A 19,102-nucleotide genomic window follows, 5' to 3' on the forward strand; every position below is an offset into this window, starting at 1 on the left:
CTCATTTTATTCTACTGTGTTTCCTAGAAAACTCATTTTCTCTATGAATCCATTTTGGTCTATCTGTACATATTTCTAACAGGCTATGTAAGAATTTCTTGGAAGCTCTAGCAGTGGAAGCTCTCATTATTTTTTTTTCTTTGTTAATGATTTACCAGCATTATTGGGAAAATCATGTCACCTCCATGAATTGCCAATTTTCTCAAGAAATTTTACCTGTATTTTTCCCCCTTCAGAACAGACATAATTCAATATAACACACTGCAAGGGGATGCCCACAACTGCTTAGTAAAATTGTGTCATTAGAAGTACTATTTAAAATTAGTGAACTACTGCCTCAGGCTGGAAATATTTTTATTGTATAAAGATTTTCTGTTGTAATGGAATTTGACTTATTCATCATACCCAAAATTCTGAATTCACTTCGTCACCCACCTGATGTTGAATTGGTGGGCATTATTTATTTAGGATGTGAGATAAACAGGCTTTCCTTCTGAGACCAAATTATTGGCAATTTGTAAATTAATCTAGTAGAAGATGAATTGAGACCACAAGATATGAGTTCCTGCTGGTACTCTGAAAACATGAAACTCTTACATCATAACTAGTGCTCAGATCCCTAGGGACACAGCATCCTAGAAATCTTACCCTACATGAGAGCCAGAGAGTACTGGTTACAACAGTGGAACCAAGGTACAGATTTGATTTACCTGCAGAGTTTGGGAACTGGGGCATTTTTTTAGTCCATGGGTTATGGCCCCATTTCCAGAAAAATCTAGCTGAGTCTAATATAACCTAGCAAATCTTTCAAATGAAATAATCTTGAGGGAGGCAAGTTGTCATTTTCTGACATATTATTTAGGGCTCAGCTCCGGTTTCATTCTTCTTCTTTCCCCACTTAACCCCCCTGCTCATTCTCCATAAGCACCATTTTCTAATTAAGGAAAATGAAATTTGTAATGTGTAGAAGGGGAGACATGACTTCCCTTGTGAGTCAATCTCGCTCCTCCCTGCACACCATTAAAAAAAGAATCCAAGGGTGGTTGTTTTTTTAATTGGCATCACTTTGTCTTTAGTGCAAAACACATGGCAATAATTTAGTGAACTTCAGTGTTTCTCTTGTGGCAAATTGATAGCATAATTTTATTATGAGTGGAACAATCACCTCTGGGAGCAGGAGAGATTCTCTCAGAACTACACATAACTCGGTTGACTAAATGTAATACTTGGAGAAGGTAATGAAAACAGAGCTGAGGCTCAGCAAGAACTAGAAGACTTCAGTTTCTAGGTCCTGTCAAAAGGCTACTCAATAAATCATACCTGAAGCTTATTTAGTGTCAGAAGCCAGTAAGCTGACAAAGTGCACTGGGGTGCTCACCTCAGAAAAGGCACAGAGAGTCATGCGATCTCTGGTCCCTGGACCCGGTGGGGTCATATAATCTGTCTATGGATTTTAATAAGTAACCTATTATGTTCCCTTTGGTGCTAATTATTTTACACTTCACTTGTTTCCTGTTGACTGACATTGCTTTAGTAATTTCATTATGAAAAAATTACGATGACAGTTAATCCGTACGACTTTTACTATTCTATTCTGCAGGGGATTTCTACTTTTTTCTTTCACATTCTTCCTCTGTACCAGCCCCTTACACCCAACACAAACACAAAAGCCTTGACTCCATGGGAACATCACAGGATAACAGGAAACCTGCATGTTCAGCAAAGCAAAGGGCCACACGGAGTGAGTTGCACAGATCTAAGACTACCAGGACTTAGTAACTCACAGCTAAGAAGGTATTCGAAATTTTCCCTATCGAACTCTTGGCTTAAACCATAAGGTAACACAGGAAACAAAACTTGCCCGGACCAAATTCCATTGTGCCACTTTCCGCACTCTTTTATAAAGAGGAAATTTTGCTCGTGGGCATTCAAAAGTACCGAGGCAACCTTTCAACTGTGCTTACAAAGAAGCAGTAAGTATCAGATCCACAACAAACAAGCAAACAAACAAATAAAAAACCCACTTTGCCCAATGAAACCTTTTTTTCCTTTCACTGTGTAAAATACTTACATTCAATGCAATATTCTCATCATCACACTATGGAATCAGAGTCCCCTCTTTTGAAGAGGATGGTTTTTTGACTTTTAGAGAACCATGTGTGGAGACAGAAAAAGCTGCTATGTGTTTCATCATTTTCAAGTGAAATGATACCCAAAATCTAAGTTTAAAATAAATGACAGTTAATCTTGAAAGTAACCAAATGTCACTGTCAGACAGGTGAAAGTATGCAAATATCTGTGACCATCTCTGGGGAGACCTATCAATCAATAAAGAAGGAAGACTTGCCCGGCACTCATTTTATCATATGCGCTTAGGAGAGAACAGCCTGGCCCTTCCTCAAGAATTGACCTGCAACCTTTAAGTCAAGACCATTAAAGACGCTTTTCACTTGTGGGCTTTGAGGTAGATTTGATTCCCATCTTTGGGGATTAATCCACTGTCCCTACCGCTCCTTTAGTAATTACTGCTACAGTTTTTGCTTATCTAAAGGCCTTAAGGAAGTTTGGAACTGGAGAGGTGGACAGTAAACAGCCTGAAACCTCAGCTTGCAGGTGCTTATCTAAAAGATAAGCTGTATCTAAAGACAGACGAGAAATCTCAAATCTTTCAATGTTTACTTTGCAAGGGAAAAAGAGAAAGAACTTTGCATGTGTTGCAACCTGGGTGCAGAATTAACTATTTGGGATGAGGGCAGGCAGTTAGTTGCAAATCTGTATTAAATGCTCAGCCAGCAACAATGATTCTGACTCGTGCTCAAAAAACTAAGTTTTTCTATTGTGATTATAATAAAACAATGAAGCAGGAAAAAGATGTAAAGAAAGAAAAAATGTAAAAACACCAAATAAGTCTCTATGTATTTTTCTACTCAAGTTTCTAATAATTTTGTAGATAGAAAAATGCTTTCCCTTGTTTCTAGAATAGAGGGAAGGGTTCTGAGTGTCATGAATTGGATAGAATTTCTGAGATAAGCTCCACCTAGCCCACGCTGGCTCTCTAATTCTCAAAAAACCCAACACAATGAAAACAACAGCAATGACAACAAAACACGTCCTTAAGATCAAGAGGTTAATAGGGCCTACATTTACTCATTACCAGAGCAGATTCTCAATTAGGTAATTTTGGAAAGCGGCTCTCCGGTGAATGGCTGCGTGAATGAATGACTGAAGCGAATGAGGATCTGCTCTAAAGACTATTCATAAAGTATTTATTTCTCTGAGAGTACATTTTTGGAATAAATTTACGAACACTCTCCACTGTGGGTAAAGGAAGGTGTGAAGAAACATAATTTGCTGGAAAAGGCACTTATGTGGCCACAAGGACTGAGAATTAAGAACCAAGTTGTAACTACCAAGACTCTTACTGATAATAGTAAGAAATGTAGAGAAAGTAAACACAGTATTGGTATATTCCGACCATTTTAGCTGCCTTTTAATAGCTTTTAACTTAAGGGCTCTGTTTTAACTTTATATTTATAAACCCCTTTACATTTTCTGCATTCTAGAAATAAGTTAAAGGGTAACTTGAAAATTCCCTTTCAAAAAATGTTTTTTAAAAATGCAGCTTGGCTTATCTGTGACTGAATCTGTTGCTATAGGATAGTTCTGTAATGTTTTTAATGACTACTCTTAGTTTTTTCCTATTTAAAAATAAATGAATAGCAAGTCAATAACAACCTCCCTCAAAATCATGGGACCCATCTGCAACATAGACTTTTATTTCTGTGTTACTTTGAGACACCATGTAGATCATGCCAATTGAGATGGATAAAGGACTTATTTGAGTGAACCTTGTCTCTCTTCCAAATGCTGGTCTAATGAAGTGCAGGGTAGGTACAGGCTGGTGCCTGACGCAGGGCGCGTCTGTGCAGCTCATTGTCTTTCTCAATCAAAGACGGGCTCATTCTAAAACTCTTCAAATATCAAAAACAGTCTACACTGTGGGCCAAATTTTTCTCCATACTTAAGAGACTTTTGAGAACTGCTAACTTTAGCAAGAGAAATGTTACCTTCAAAAAACTCTTATTTAAATATTTTCTTTAAGGGGCATTTTTTGGAACTGTTTCAGGAACTTCTTGCATTCCTTTTTTTTGTTGTTTGGTGTTTTCTCTGTAGCACTGGACTTTCCTCTAAATGAGGAACTTTTTTTCCCTCCCCTTATTGGCATTCCAACCCAGCAAAGAAATATGCATCCTGAGATAATGCTGCCAGCTTGCTATGAAAACCATATTTCATTCTTTCTCTGCAGAGCTAAAGGGAAAAGCACAAAGGAGCTGGCATAATTCAATGTAAAGGATTGCAGCGAACCTCCCCTTTGAGTTCCCTCGCTGGCATCCCCTTACTTGGTTTCCCCCTCTACTGCTTTTGTTTGGCACAGCTGTTTGCCCAAATTTGGACTGAATCTCAATTTCTGGAAATGGTACTCCCATCTCTGTAAGATAGAAGGTGTCTAGAAATGCTGATGTGATGTGGCCATGGATTGGAGGCACAGCTGCCCAGGTACAACAAATATCTCCAATTAGCAGACCAGTGTGGGAAGTTCACTAATCTGCTACAGAAATTGACATGGGAGAATATGGTAACAGTCCCTCTTTTTCAAAATTGGTATGTCATACGTCAGTGCCCTGGTCACCCTGAATTACCTGTGCTGTAGACAGAGCAAAATGAAACCCATTTAAATTTCAGGGCAATCCCTCTGGTTAAACATTAGTCACGTGTATGTCTTTTTCTTTTCACGTCTTTCAGTTATCTTCCCACCTCCTTCTGGTTTTCCTCTGGGAAATAATTGCATTTCCCCAAGAAATGACCATGTGACTATGGAGACAGAGTGATTGGAGCCTGCGTAGAAATGTTAAGAGACTGGAGACCCTACTGGTGACAAACTCAGTCCTTTCACCCTGTGAATGACTGACTGTCCTGACTGTCGGGAAGAAAATGCTCTGCTCCGGTAAAAGACTTCATGGGGATCGTTGGCACCGTACCCCTTGGCATCTGCCTCCTTCCATGGTCACTGATTTTTCTGGCACTGAAAACCATTGGAAAGAGAAGCATTTCACCCTAAGTTCACCAAACTGCAGTTCAAAGGCATGCATTTTTGTATTCATTTCCTCAGAATCGATAGCTTCAGCACATTCAAGGCTGACAATGAATGCAGCACCTGGCACATGTGACTTGAGATTCAAATGGATTTTTATTCAGAAACATAGATGTTACTTGGAAATAATCACCAAAGACGGCAGCTCTGTGTTTAATAAATGGCCACGGTGGAAATCGCTGAGCAGAGAGGGTATTTGGTCCAGCAGGCTTGTTCCTTTCAGGTTTATCTCAACCCCACCTCCCTGGTTTATCACTCTCTCCCTCAATCCTTTCTCTCTTGAGATAAAGTGTCCAGCTGTCTCTGTACCTCATTTAGATCTTTTGCACCATAGGCCAATTATTCCATATGTTTACTACAAAATTATTTTACTCAATTCCCAGCTTACTTTCAATGTCTTCATATTACAACGTATTTCCTGGTGCCTGCTCTCCATGCTGTGGAATGACAATACACACACCTTTAAAAATGGGTTTTCTGTGCTGTTAGGAAGTGCCACCTCTTTTCGTGTTTACCCAGCTTCCCACTAATTAGACTTCTGATTGGGCTCGGGGACATGGGGCCTGATGTTGACCTCACCCCCAATCCCACCCTAGAACAGGATCATTGCCCCTCAAGTGTGAGCAGCGCACATCTATCTGCACTGACGGACTCTGAGGAGAACCTCTGCTCCTGCCCATATCTGAATCAGGACTGGGAAGTGCTTCTAACAACCTTTGCTTTTCAGAGCACTTTTAACCCTACAACATGTTTTCACACCCAAATTCTTTCCTCTCCCCATTGTTCCGTTTCCCAAATAAGAAAAGCAGTCACCTGGGTAGTTAATGAGCCTTCCTAAAGGGAGAGGGAAAAGGGCCAGAGAGAGAGCTGATCCCCCAGATAACTCTCCTGGAACAGTTCCTTAGTCCTAACTGAGTAAGTCCCTATACATTCTAGGAAAATTCCTCAATGTGGCCAAACTGAGGTAGGGAAAACAAAACCGACCCTTTCCAGGAGGAAGTTCTACAAAGTGGAGGTCCGATTACAGAAAGCTATTCGACCTAGAAAGATTGTTGTAAGACCACTGATGAAAACACGGGGCAAAGAGGACGCGGACATTTAATGTCTTCAGTTTGAGAGGCCATACAGGGACATTTAACCTATTACCCCAAGGAAGCCTCTGAACTACCTTCAACTGGAAAGTTCTTTGAAATTTAAGTCCCTTGCATTTTTATTTGGTGCCTTGGAGACAGCCTTTTATCAAGAAAGTAAGTCCTTTATTCCAAATAGACCTGTATTCTGTCAGTGAGTCACCCTGAGGATTTTGCCTGTTGGCATAGAGATAGGATATAATTACTGCAGTAACCTGAGTTTTGGAAAGTACAGCATTTCTTCTTTATAAAATTAACCTGGAAATAGAAACTTAAAAAATTAAATTGTAATTCTGATATAGCATTGAGAAAAGTTACATGAGAACATGGACGTGTCATGATTTTTCTCATAGTACTTTCATATTTTAATCCATTTCATTAATACATATTTATTTTATGTCTGTTTATGGTAAAGCACCATACCAGGTAATGTAAAAAATTCTATGATAAAACAAACACAAACTCTACCCTCAAGGAGCTTGTATAATAGGATCTAGAAACTAAATATAAATATATCCTCAAAGTGCTTTTAGTTTAAGGGATTCCAATTGTTAAAGTTAAGACTTTGCTATATTTTAATGATTATTGTCAAAGATGTATAAATGCATCCCAACAAATTATTCAAAGAAGAACTTCCTCATTAAAAATTTTTTTTAAATCTTTTGTCAGTGAATGCTTGTAAGCATGCCTCCTGAGGAAAACACCAGAGCATTTACACCTAAAACTTTCCTTCGGAACATCTATCCTTCACAAATATTAGAAACCCTAATCTTACCACCCTGGCATCAAAGAACTACAAAAGAAAAAGGCCATCAGAGAAACTACAAAAGTCTATCTTTGTTTAACACAGAAAGTATGCACAGTAAGTTGTCTGTAAAATTTTATTCCCCTTGAATGTCTAGTTGCCCCTGGAAAAAATCTGCATTCTAGTTTTTAAGCTACTTAATGAATTCTTAATTAATATCATTGTATGAAATCATCTTATTTCTCCCATTTTTACAATTATTTATTTGTAACTATTTTCACAATAATAGCATCTATTGCATATGCCAGTACTACGCTGAACACTTAGCATAGAGCATTCCTTGCAGTCTTACAGATATATAAGATACATATGACTACTATTCCTATTTTACAGATGAGAAAACTAAGGCTCAAAGGGGTTATCGATTTGCTGGAGGTCAAACATCTGACAAATGGTGGAACCAGGATTTTAGCACCACAGGATCTGGTTCAAGAGTCTAAGTGCTTGCCTACAGTGCCATATTACCCTCCAAGCTTTAATCAAGCTTCAACCCCATTACACCGGGTTCACTTCTCTGTTGTGAAGAGGTTACTCAGACTGAAGATGCATATTCACTTCTCTGCTTTTCTTTTCTTGTAGTGCACACACTTTGATTGTGTCACAGTTGGTTTGACCTTCCACGAACTAGCCAGCATAGGAAGCCAGTTCCAACACGTGTGATTAGATTTAGCAGTTAAATGCACACATTGCAGATCTGGATATCATTTATTTTTAGTCTTAATTAGATGATTGATTGTTTATGGACTTCTGAGAGCTACCTGTACGAAAAAATGCCTTAGTTCCATAAACTCTGTTCTTTTCTTGAAATCACACTTTGATTTGGTGTATGATCACTTTTATGCATACTCCTTACTGTAAATACATGGGAAAAGCCCATTAAGCTTATTTCTAACATTGGCTGCTAAGATAAAACAGTCTTCAATTCACTTAATTATCTCCTAAACTTCCTTTTTGCTTATTTGTTCTGAAATTACTGATGGACCTTAACAGCTCTAGTTTTATTGCTTATTGCTCGAGTCAAGTGCATGGAGCCATGCTCTGTCGCTTATTGCCAAAGGAGGTATTTTACAGGGCTACTCACCTACCCTGACCTTGCTTGGCCTTTCTGTTTTAAGAGGAAAGTGAGAAGCAGAACAGTAGGTCTGACATAATTTTCCAATCTGTATGCCTCTGTACTGTTCTAATTCTTTGGGTACATGCCTCACAGCACCCAAGCCTAAGTCTTGGCCTCCATCAGACAAGTGGGTATTATTTCCTAGCAGAGGTGACTGCATGAGAGTGAGGAACAGCTGTCTGATCCCTGTGTGTTTTTGCTGAGAGCTCTCAGGGTCTGGAGAAATAGGTTATAGTCCACTTTCCTCATGTCTCTTAGTCATCACTTGGCACTTAAGTACAGTGGTTATGAAGCCTTTGGAAATTAGGTTGGATAGCTTTCTCTGTTTCAAAGTTGACTTCATCAAGGCTTTGGACAGTTTCAAAATGTGCTAAAGTAGCTCGTATTCTCTCTTAAATTTCTTTTTGAAACCCCCAGAAATTCAGCACCTATGTGGAATTCCTGGTAGTCTTTTAGGGCTATTTACTGTACTGTCCTCATGAGTCACACCTTATTATTAAAGTTATGGGGTAGCCATTAACTAAGAATTGGACCTCAGGGCAGGATTAGAAGGTTTTTCAGAAGGAAGTGTGAAAATCAGGAAGGGGAATTATTTAGCAGAGATGTAGGTGTCAACGTTTATGCCGTATTATGGCAAGTATCCCAGGCAATAGACTGTCACATCCTAACCCTTGGCACTCCGTGGCAAATATGGCTCAAATAATAGTGAAACAAGAAATCTAAAGTATCACACTGACAGAACTCCTTGTACACACCTAGGGGCTCAGTGGAATTCAGAAAATACAGGTGCTCTTTCCAGGTTTCAGCCAGGTGTCTAATTGTGAGAAATGCTCATCTTTAGACACAGGATTTTAGCCTCCTCACTTTTCTAGTGTAAAGACTATATCAAAAAGTACAGGAAATGAATGATATAGAATAGCACTTTCAAAAAGAGCAAGATCAAATGTCAAGGTCAAATATCAATGTAAAAATATTTTATTTCTCTCCCAAATCCCCCCTACAACCTCCCTCAACTTGCCCTAAATTTACAAAAATTATGATTCTCAAGCAACATTAACTTCGTCAAGGACCAATGGATATAGAGTGGCCCAGCTTAGTAATCGGTATGTTATCAAAAAGGTGCAGGGAAGGTAAGTTTCCCATAGTTAATACAGGATGCATTTATTTTATTGTTTTAGACCACTGGTAGCTTGTGCTAAGAATATAAATGAGAAAATACATAGTGTCTATACTATGAGGCTCCTATCAACATATAATCATATATACATTCATGTATGGAGATTACAGCCTTTATTCCAAGTTTTTGGTCCAAAGGGTATCTTTAAGTGTACATAGTTCCAATCTTTAGAAGAAAATTAAAGTGAATTCAAGTCTGTATTGTCTATCCTTTCTTTCTGCCTTTCTTTCAGGTTAGCAGTTTATTTCTGCATTAATCACCCTGACAGAAGCAAGGCAACTCAATTTTCTGCTTCTGTAGGTAGGCACATCACTTTCTGTACAGCACAAGGCATGAAAAGGGCTGCGGCTAAGCTTTGGTTACTGGTGTAATTGAAATGCTATCCACACTATAGGGTGCATTAAAGTCAGATAACGGCAGTTCCTGTGGCCAATTTAAGTAGCTTGACTTCCCTGGGAAAAAAAAAAATTGCCTGACAGATAAGGCAGACAAACTGGCTAATTCTCCAAGCATGTCTCTCATTGTGATCCTAGAAAAATGAGAAAAAAATGAATCACAGAACCACAAAATCAATTGACCCTCGGGTAGCTCATCAGGCAGCGAGCCTGATAAACCTAAAAGCTTTGTTAATGTCTGCCTGCCTGTATCCCACAGATAGAGCACTTTGTAAATGAACCTGCTTTGATAAATATATTAAGGAAAGCTGTGAATAAAGGCAGAGACTTCTCATTTGTAAATACAACCTCTGCTACATGGAATTAGAATGATAAAATGGAGTTCCATGTAATTAAGTTTGTATAAGGCCTGAAATCCGTGCAAATACTTTCCCTGAATTTTGAAAGAGAACTGTCAGTTCAATTAATCTGAACATCACCCCAAGAATGTACTGAACAAAATTAAGCTGCTGATAAAACCTGGGCCAGTATTTTGATAAGTAATTCCTATATCATTTCTTGGCCACTGTGATCATTTTATTTAATCCTCTGCCTCTCCTTTCCCTCAGTTGCCCTCTAAGCCACATACAAAGGGTGATGGTCCACGCACCCCCACAGGAGCGATCTGCCAAGCCACAAAGCTCAAAATGGGAAAAATTTTTTTCCTGTGTTAAAAACAAATTAGGGTAAATAAATTTCTATTAGGAAATGCTAAGAAGCGGGCATCTACATTACTCCTCAAACCCTAGACAAAAGAAACCTTCCCAGAATTTAGAACTCCGTATGAGGATTACAAAGGAAAGCCCCAACACACATACGCACACACACCTATTTTCAACAAGAATGACCTGAAGAGAATTTGTGGTTTAACTGGAGAAATGCAAAGCATTAGAGATTGGAAAAGTGAAGTGGGGAGGAAGAGCAAGAGAGGAGAAAAAAGAAAGAGGGAGGGAAAAAAAGAAGAGGAATAAATCTTACAAAAACCATCTACCTAGTTACCTTTTCCTCTCCCTACGCACTACTTTCACACCTCAGTTTAGGAACACAAAAAAGTTAACCTCGTCGATTCCATTTGTTTCAGAAACAAAAAAGAAAACAATTTTTTAGAAATCTCATTTTAGCCATGGGAGAAAAACATTGATTTGGGGGGTCACTCACCAGTTGTTTACTTGGAGAATTGTAAGTCCTGTGTCTTGAGCTAACTGTTTCTTCTGCTCTTCGGAAGGGTACGGATGCTAATGAAAAAACAAATGTTTTAAAAGATGTATCAGAAGTTAAGAAAGAGTCACTTACTTCTAAGAATGAAACTGTTTGTGATTTCTTTAGTCTATGGCTTGATTTTCCTAATTGCAGCTTTTTAAAAAAAATCATGTGTGGAGAATGTGGGACAGGAATCCAGAAACCTGAATCGGCAACCCCTCCAACACCCGCCGCCAGTTCCTGCCACACTTGCAGGGCCAGCAGTAAAAACAAGGTGATTCAGTTATTCAATTTCTTTAATCAGTCGGGATGTAAAGCACTTTTGTGACAATGTCAGAATTTTGATTATGGACAATCACTTCAGTTACATGAAGGGAACTAGTTTTGGGCCCATTTTACTTTGCTTCCTAGAAAACCTATATTATCTTTGTGAGGTGGCTCAATACAATCCTTATTTCCTAGTTAATCTGGGGCTATTGACAGTAAAAGTTTGAAAAGTGAGATAGTGTGTAATCACAACAATTCTTGGAAGCCGCGGCAACTGATGCAATTACAACAGAGTGTACTGACAGTGTATTATGTTCAGTCCTGTGAGGGACGGTGGAAGATTCTTTCATTTTCACTGGTTACTGCGCTGAGTTTACAGGGTCACACACAATGACCACACATCAATTATGTGCAATGCTTCATGTAGAAATTTTACATTTTGCCTTAAAGAATGGCAATAAGAAAATAAAGCCATAGGTTTTAGTATTTCTTAAGTCTTTACTTTTCATCACAATTCACCAACATTTGCAGATGAACCATCCTTGCATCACCAAACCACTTTCTTCTCCATTCTGAAACCAGGTCTGTTATTTTTTAGTCATGTATGTGCTTGGAGATATGGTATTGGCGTGTACATAATTATAAAACATGCCTGTTAAATAGGTCCCTGCTCTATAATCACTGGTTTTCTTAAACAGAAAAGTAAACTTTTCCCCAGCATGTCAAAGTCATTCATAAATGAGAAAGCCTTTAGTAATAAATATTCCCCATCAATACTGTGAGAGCACAGCATTAGGGACAACGAAGTGTTCCATTCAGAGCATTCTAATCATGCCAGTGTTTGAGAAAGAATGTTTTTCAATCATCTGAGATTTTAGTCTTCAGGTATTTCATCTTCTGTAATAGCGTACCTTATCCAAAATGTGCACAGTTACTTGTTAGCAAGGCCAAATGCCATTAAGTTAAACAAAATCCCCTCTATAGCAAAAGGGGTTAACTAGATTTGTATTAATATAGAAGCCAGGCTTTTAATATTCTGCAAATGTTAACAAAGAAAGATGATAATGTTGAGTTAATATGGGTTAAGCATAAAATGAAAATAAATTTTTCTGATTGTGAGGTGTTGACACTTTTTTGGCTAGGGCCTCCAACCCGTTCCTAAAAGCTGTGTAATTACAGAAGGCTTTTCCCCTCCTTCCCCCTCCTGCTTCGAGCCTACCCACATTAGTAATGACCCCTTCACTGCTTCAAAAACCACTAATGGTCTTCAGCGCGGGCAAGAAAAATGAACAGGATAAATTGGAATCCACAGTCAGTAATTTGCATCCTATGAGGCTGCTCTGGCCACTCACACTCACGCCTGGCCATCAATCGTGGCCTGTCAGGTGCTGTACTCCGCCACTATGACAAATACTCCTCCTAACACTCTGATTCGTCCAAACAATGTAATTGTCCTCTAGTCTCCTTTTCGTAATGGAGATAATGAATGACTGCACAAACAAGTAGGATTGCTCATCGCAGACACTGGGGTGGCTTCAAACTGAAAAAGGCTGAGAGGACAAATTCTAATTGACTGAAAACACACGATGGGCGAAAATGACACCTCCACAGCCCATAAAAGTCCCCAGATCCTTCTTGTCCTGGTTTTTCTGGCCACACTCAAGGGAGGAGGACCTTTTGACTTTTTGTCCTTCAAAGATTTCGAAAGCCTAGATTTATAGGTTATTTGCCCAACGGAAGTAACTTCTGCAAATAACAAAAATGAAAATCAGGGCTCATCACAGGAGTGTAGAGCTCTGCCTTGCTAACGTCATTTCATGTGCTGTTTACGTCTTGTGCGTTTGGTCTTTCTCACTGTTGTGACGCATTTGCGCAAGACAGTTCTGACGAAATGTGGGTTGTGGGGTGGGTGTCTGTGTGTGTGTGTGTAAGAGAGAGAGAAGCAGACACACACACATACAGAGAGCATTTAGAAGAAATAAAGGTTTAGGATGTTAAGGAAGTAGAAGAGTAGAAAGGAGATGTTACTGGAGAGCTAATTCATTTGAGTATGACTATAAATTCTGACTGAATAACAAAAATTCTTTCCAGTATTTTATTAGAAATGTAGTCAAATGACAACAAAATTACATGTACACTGCATTTTATCTCGGGAATCCCTGAGCTGCACTTTTACTATGAAAGCAGTTGCGAATTTTACCCACAATCATTAAAAAAATTGGGACCTTACCAAAATTCACCTTGCACAGATGGCTTTTTTTTAATTAATAGGGAAGACCATAATAACTTTACCTTATTTAAATAACAGTCTGTGGATTTTGAACATTCATGATGGCTATGCCCCTTTTATACATGAAGTGGACTGTTTATCAGAAAGCGCTCTGGCAGACAGCCACTCTATTTCTAAAATTAAAAAAGGGATGGAAAACAATCAGCTTTCAGAGGAGCTGGAACCATGGCAATGTTTTGGATTAATTTACAAATATATGTATATTTTTAAGGCCAAGCTGTGGGACTAGAGAATTTCTACTGCATGGTCTATCATGTGCATTTTTCCACTTTATTAGAGCAGACATCATATTGAAATAATAAACATGGGAAGCCTCCACTTTTCCTTTGATGTATATTACTCAGTGTCTGACTGGCTCAAATTTAAAATAAACTTTGGTATGTTTGCACTTGAAAACTGGAAGTAGACCACAAGCAATAATTTGTTGTCAGTTTCCATATTCTTGGACTAAAGCTATAGTTTAGTCTAGTCACTGTTGGGGGCCAACCCACTCTGGTCCAGTGGCCCAGAGGTGGCTCAACTTACTCGTAAGAACATACAGTGTAACATAATAGTGATGATGATGATTTCCTTCATCAAGAAAGAACCAGTACAGGTCGCTTTTCATATCCCTACATAACTCTAAGGCACCGTTGAATAGAAAAAGTGATTCACAAAGATCCTCTTACTTTGAATAACTGACAACTGTTGAAAAAGTTGATGCGACATGACTCAGTACAGATAGAAAATATTTTTAATTGCCTTTTCAAAGACTCATCTGAAAGTAGGTATTATTTTTATGTAAGATGCTGACCTTGGGTGGGAGGAGGGCAAAATGGGTAAGGGGATAAAATATATGGTGATAGATGGAAACTAGACTTTTGCTGGTGAGCATGCTATACTATGTACAGATATGAAATTATAATGTTGTACACCTGAAACTTATATAACATTATCAACAATGTTACTTCTATTAAAATGACCTCAGGCCTTCTTCTTTACCCCCACCCCACCCAATTTTGGGATTAACTTGGTGTATCAAGTGCATAGAATTAGATCTATGATATCCTTAGAAAGCATCAGTACAACAGTTGGTGGGTGAAACCACTAATAATAATCTTCTTTTGTGATTCACTCCTCTCCAAAGATGTCCAAAGTGGAACTGATTTATCATAAACTTTACTCTCTGTTGAAAGACTTACACTGACATTTTAAATTACTTCAAGTTATACCTTTAATCATTTCATGAATTAGAAGTACAAAATAAAATTTAAAAGGTAGTATTTGGAAGGATAAAAAGTTAGAAACACCCTAAGTTCTCTCAACTGGATCACAATGAAATAAAATACGAGGTGCTCATGAATAGGTGTCCCCATGTACTGTTAAGTGAAAAAAAGCCAGTTGTTGAACTATATGTATTACCAATTCATAACACAGATATAAAGAAACAAGTAACATTTAACATATGCATATCTATGATTACACTGCAAGAAAAATACCTAGAAAACGTGCACACTGGATAATGGTTCATGCTGTGGAGAGCCGAGGGGAGAGACTTTTGCTTTTTGTTTCTATATGCTCATATATTGTCTACATGCCCACAGCTTTTAATAATTCTTTTACAAGCCAATATCAGTTTTAGTTATTGTAAGTAACTATAACTACAATTTATACACTCCATTTTTTAAAAAAAAACAGTAATTTAACTTTTTTGTGCAATGAGATATTCTCTTTCACTGGACATTTTTAAAGGCAGGACAGCAGTCCTGCCTCATAAGTTACTTTCTTACCCTATGAGTTTGACTTACTTATTGGTTTATAAACTTAACTAGATAAGCTCTTTGAAAAACAATGCACAATTTGTCAAATTGCTTCTGTACATTAATATAGAAGTGATGAATACAATCATTAAGACCAATGATCAAGTAACTTGTTGGGCAGGATCTTAGTTTGAGCGAATACTTGGAAACTGAGAATTATGAGTGCCTTTCCTTTTTCTTCACTCCCCTCCAACATACCATATATTTTATACAGTTAATCCAGGTGGCCTTGATTTTGATGATGCCACTTGTGTATGAAACCTTCTAAGCAATTTCCCTAAGATGAGCCATACAACCACATTGGGCAAATATCACTTACTGCTTTAGGACCATGCTTACTGAACTGGGTTACAAGGATAAGTGCTGAGGACCCTGAATACATAGCACATCTTTCTGGAATGCCAAATGTATCCAATAGTCATGGATTTAACATCTTTTTCTTATGTAAATAGAATTCCTGTGCTATGACTAGAATGTATACCACAAAGGAAATCTAAAGAAGGGATTAGCCAAAGAACATGTGTGCATAACCCATGGACAGACGACAGTGCAGTGATGGCCTGGGAAGCAGGGGCCTGGGTGGAGGGGGCAAAGTGGGTGAAAATGGGGACATCTGTAATAGTGTCAATAATAAAAAAAGACAGAAAAAAGAAATAAGGCATTTTAAATACATCATATCATCATAGTTGGAGTTAGTCTCTTTTTTACTAAATTTCTATAGCAATTTACTTGGCATTTTTAGTTCTTAGCCTTTCATTGTCATGTCTTATTTACAAGTCTTGTCTTTATTAAGTGCAGCTTCCTGAAGGTAAAACCTTAGGTTACTTAAATTTTGTATTTCTCTCCTACTCTGTATCAGTGTCTCCAAGTATTTGTAGAAGGAATGGAAAAACATAGACACAAATTATCATTTAAGCTTTGTCAGTAATTCTGTCAACTTTAACAAGAACAAGTCCCTATAATAGGAAAATTAAGAGATTAACAAAGCTATACATGTGTTATAAAATATCTATGGAGATTATAACAATAAAGTTTGTGATGGTTAATTTTGAATCTTGCTAATTCTTTCCCAGACACACACAAACACATATACACTCAAGCTGTCTGAGCTTCTAATCACTTCTCGAGATGTAGTAAAAACCCTTTGCTCTTCTACTGCCAAGCTAACTTCCTGTTTATGCCTGAAGTACTTCTACATGAACTAAGATGTATCTCTTGCTTTGTGTTAGTGTTTGTAAATCTCTGCATTTTCTCAGTGTCTTATCCTTGTCTGTAGCTCTTGAGCTCAGAACCACAAAATATTAGAGTCAAAAGGTCTTTAGACAGAACCCTGGGCCCTAACTGACGTAGATGAGGAAACCAAGATTCACAAAGGTGAAGTAATATACGCCATAGTCATAGAAATTGGCAGTAGTGAGCCCTGACTGGTCTGGCTCCGTTGGCTGAGTGTCAACCTTCAAAACGAAAGGTAGCCAGTTGGATTCCCAGTCAGGGCCAATGCCAGGTTGAGGGTATGGTCCCCAGTTGGGGTGCATTCGAGAGGCAACCAACTGATGTTTCTCTCTCACATCAATGTTTCTCTCCTTCTTGTTCTCCCTCCTTTACCCTCTCTCTAAAAACAAATAAAATAAAATCTTTAAAAATAAAATAGGCAGTGGTGAGAGTTGAGATAAGCCACTCTAACTTAAAGTTTTTCACTAAGTAGTATGTCCCTTTTCTCTTGGTAACAGTGCCCTGATTTTGCCTCCAGGGTATACTAAGTGCTGGCCAAATGACCGAGGCTTAGCCAATCAACAGAGTTAATCATTACGGCTGCACTGAAACTGGAACCCGTGTTAGGTTAATGGGAGTCAGTAGATTGTCAGTCCAAGGGGAGACTAAGTCAGAACTTGTGCCTAGAGTTTGCTGATGGCTACTGCTGCCACCTGACTGAGAACGGTGCCCAGGCAAACAAAAGCAGAGCCAACAGATTAAAAAAATAGATCCCTGATGTCACTTCTGCACTTGGATTCAGCTTTACCTAAAATCAGTTACTTGAGCCAATAAATTAGTCTTAATACACATGGCACAATTTAGATTATCTGGAATTTTCTCAGTGTATTCCCTTTCCCCTTCCAGCTAAAAAGGATTGCTTTTTGTTCTAAAGGAAAAAAGGGGGGGGGGAGGAGGAGGTAAAAGGGGAACGAAATGAACCATTTTGCTCTTTTAATCTACACCTATAGACTCTGATCAAACACGGTAAAAATCTTGAGAATTTGGGATTAAAAACATTTATCACAGTTATGATCTTAATAGAATAAAAAAACACCTAACTTGGAAGATAGAGGTTTAAGTATTGAATGCATATGCGGCTATGAAAATTTTATATCTAAATTAGAAAAGAAAAATATAAGGTACAGTTTTTAATAATGTTTCTTAAAATGACCATACATAGAGTAAATTTCAGCATGTTTCTTGTGTAAAGTTAAAACTCTTAAGGGAGATGATTATTAGTTAACTAACTAACTAAAATACCTGAGAAACGCACTTAGACTCAAAAACCTTACAGAAACCAAAGGCCGTGAAAATGCAAAATGACATAGAAATTGTTGCAATCATCTGACTAATTTAGGGTTATTTGATTTCAGTGAAATTCCCAGCTGCTGATGGAGAGTGTATATCAAATGCTGTGTGACCACCACATTCCCTTCCATCTCCACAATTCTGGCATGTCCATCACAGCCAGTCCAAACGCTGGATCCAGCAGAAAATCCTCCCCCACCAGAAGCAGTCGCTCCCACCCTACTCACAAATTCTGCAATGCATCCTCTCCTTCTCTCCTGTGTTTTCATTCACTCCACAAAGTCTTTTCTGTAATATGTGCACATGTGTTATAATCCTCACTGGACTGCAAGTCATTTGAGGACAACATTGAGCACGAACTTTGAACGCTGTACAGCACTTGACACAGTGTGTCTTATATAATTGGTGCTCAATAATATTTGTTTGTGCATGCATTATTTCTGAAATTCATAGTCTTCTCTTAGAAAGGACTGATGGTGCCATGAATATGAAGAATAAACACCCAGATAAAAATGGAAAAATTCAGGCAGTCATTTAACTGTTTTACCGACACAATATTTGGATATGTAGAAACATCTACTGGATTTTTCACTCTTCATCCAGATGTTTGGTGTCATAAAAACACAGATTTCAGATTCAAATTAGTTCGTTGTTCTTTTTTAAATGCCAGATTTATATTTGAGAGGAAGAAAATGTGGCTATTTCAGGAAATTCATTTCCATTTGTGTTCACATGAAAGTAAATAGATTGAATTATAATAATCACATCATTTAAAATTCAGAGGTGGTTTGAGGGATGGGTGGGGTGAGGGGGAGTGAGCATGGAATGGAGACAACTGTACTTGAACAACAATAAAAAAAGGAAAAGAAAGAAACTAAAAAAAAATAATAATACAATCTGAATTCAAATTAAAAAAAATAGCCAGATCCTAAGAGATTAGTACATTTGGTTGATATTTAGAGCCACAGTAGGAAGGCCTCATTGAAAAGAGCAAAGAGAAACCTGTACTCTCTGTGGATAAGCTAAAGGAATACTGAATGAGCCTGATGGATTACCGTACAGAGGTTTTAAGAACATTTATTAAATTTGTTATTATCAAGATATAGATAAAACAGGAAAATGGAGAAGGAATTTTTATGAAACCAAAGTTAATGACTGAAAGGAAAAACTAA

The 19,102-nt window shown here is 38.0% G+C and overlaps 1 protein-coding gene across 13 annotated transcripts in view; it reads right to left on the bottom strand.

The window, feature by feature from the left end:
- MEIS2 (Meis homeobox 2) overlaps nt 1-19,102 on the bottom strand; it is a 196,596-nt gene that overhangs the window by 46,756 nt on the left and 130,738 nt on the right. For all 13 annotated transcript variants that reach the window (XM_071221953.1, XM_045201327.3, XM_024568505.4 and 10 more), the window contains one exon: nt 10,971-11,047. In XM_071221953.1, coding sequence (XP_071078054.1) covers nt 10,971-11,047 — 77 coding nt within the window. The remainder of the gene's footprint in view (nt 1-10,970; nt 11,048-19,102) is intronic.

This window comes from Desmodus rotundus, chromosome 7 (assembly GCF_022682495.2).
Source record: "Desmodus rotundus isolate HL8 chromosome 7, HLdesRot8A.1, whole genome shotgun sequence".
Lineage (NCBI taxonomy): Eukaryota > Metazoa > Chordata > Mammalia > Chiroptera > Phyllostomidae > Desmodus > Desmodus rotundus.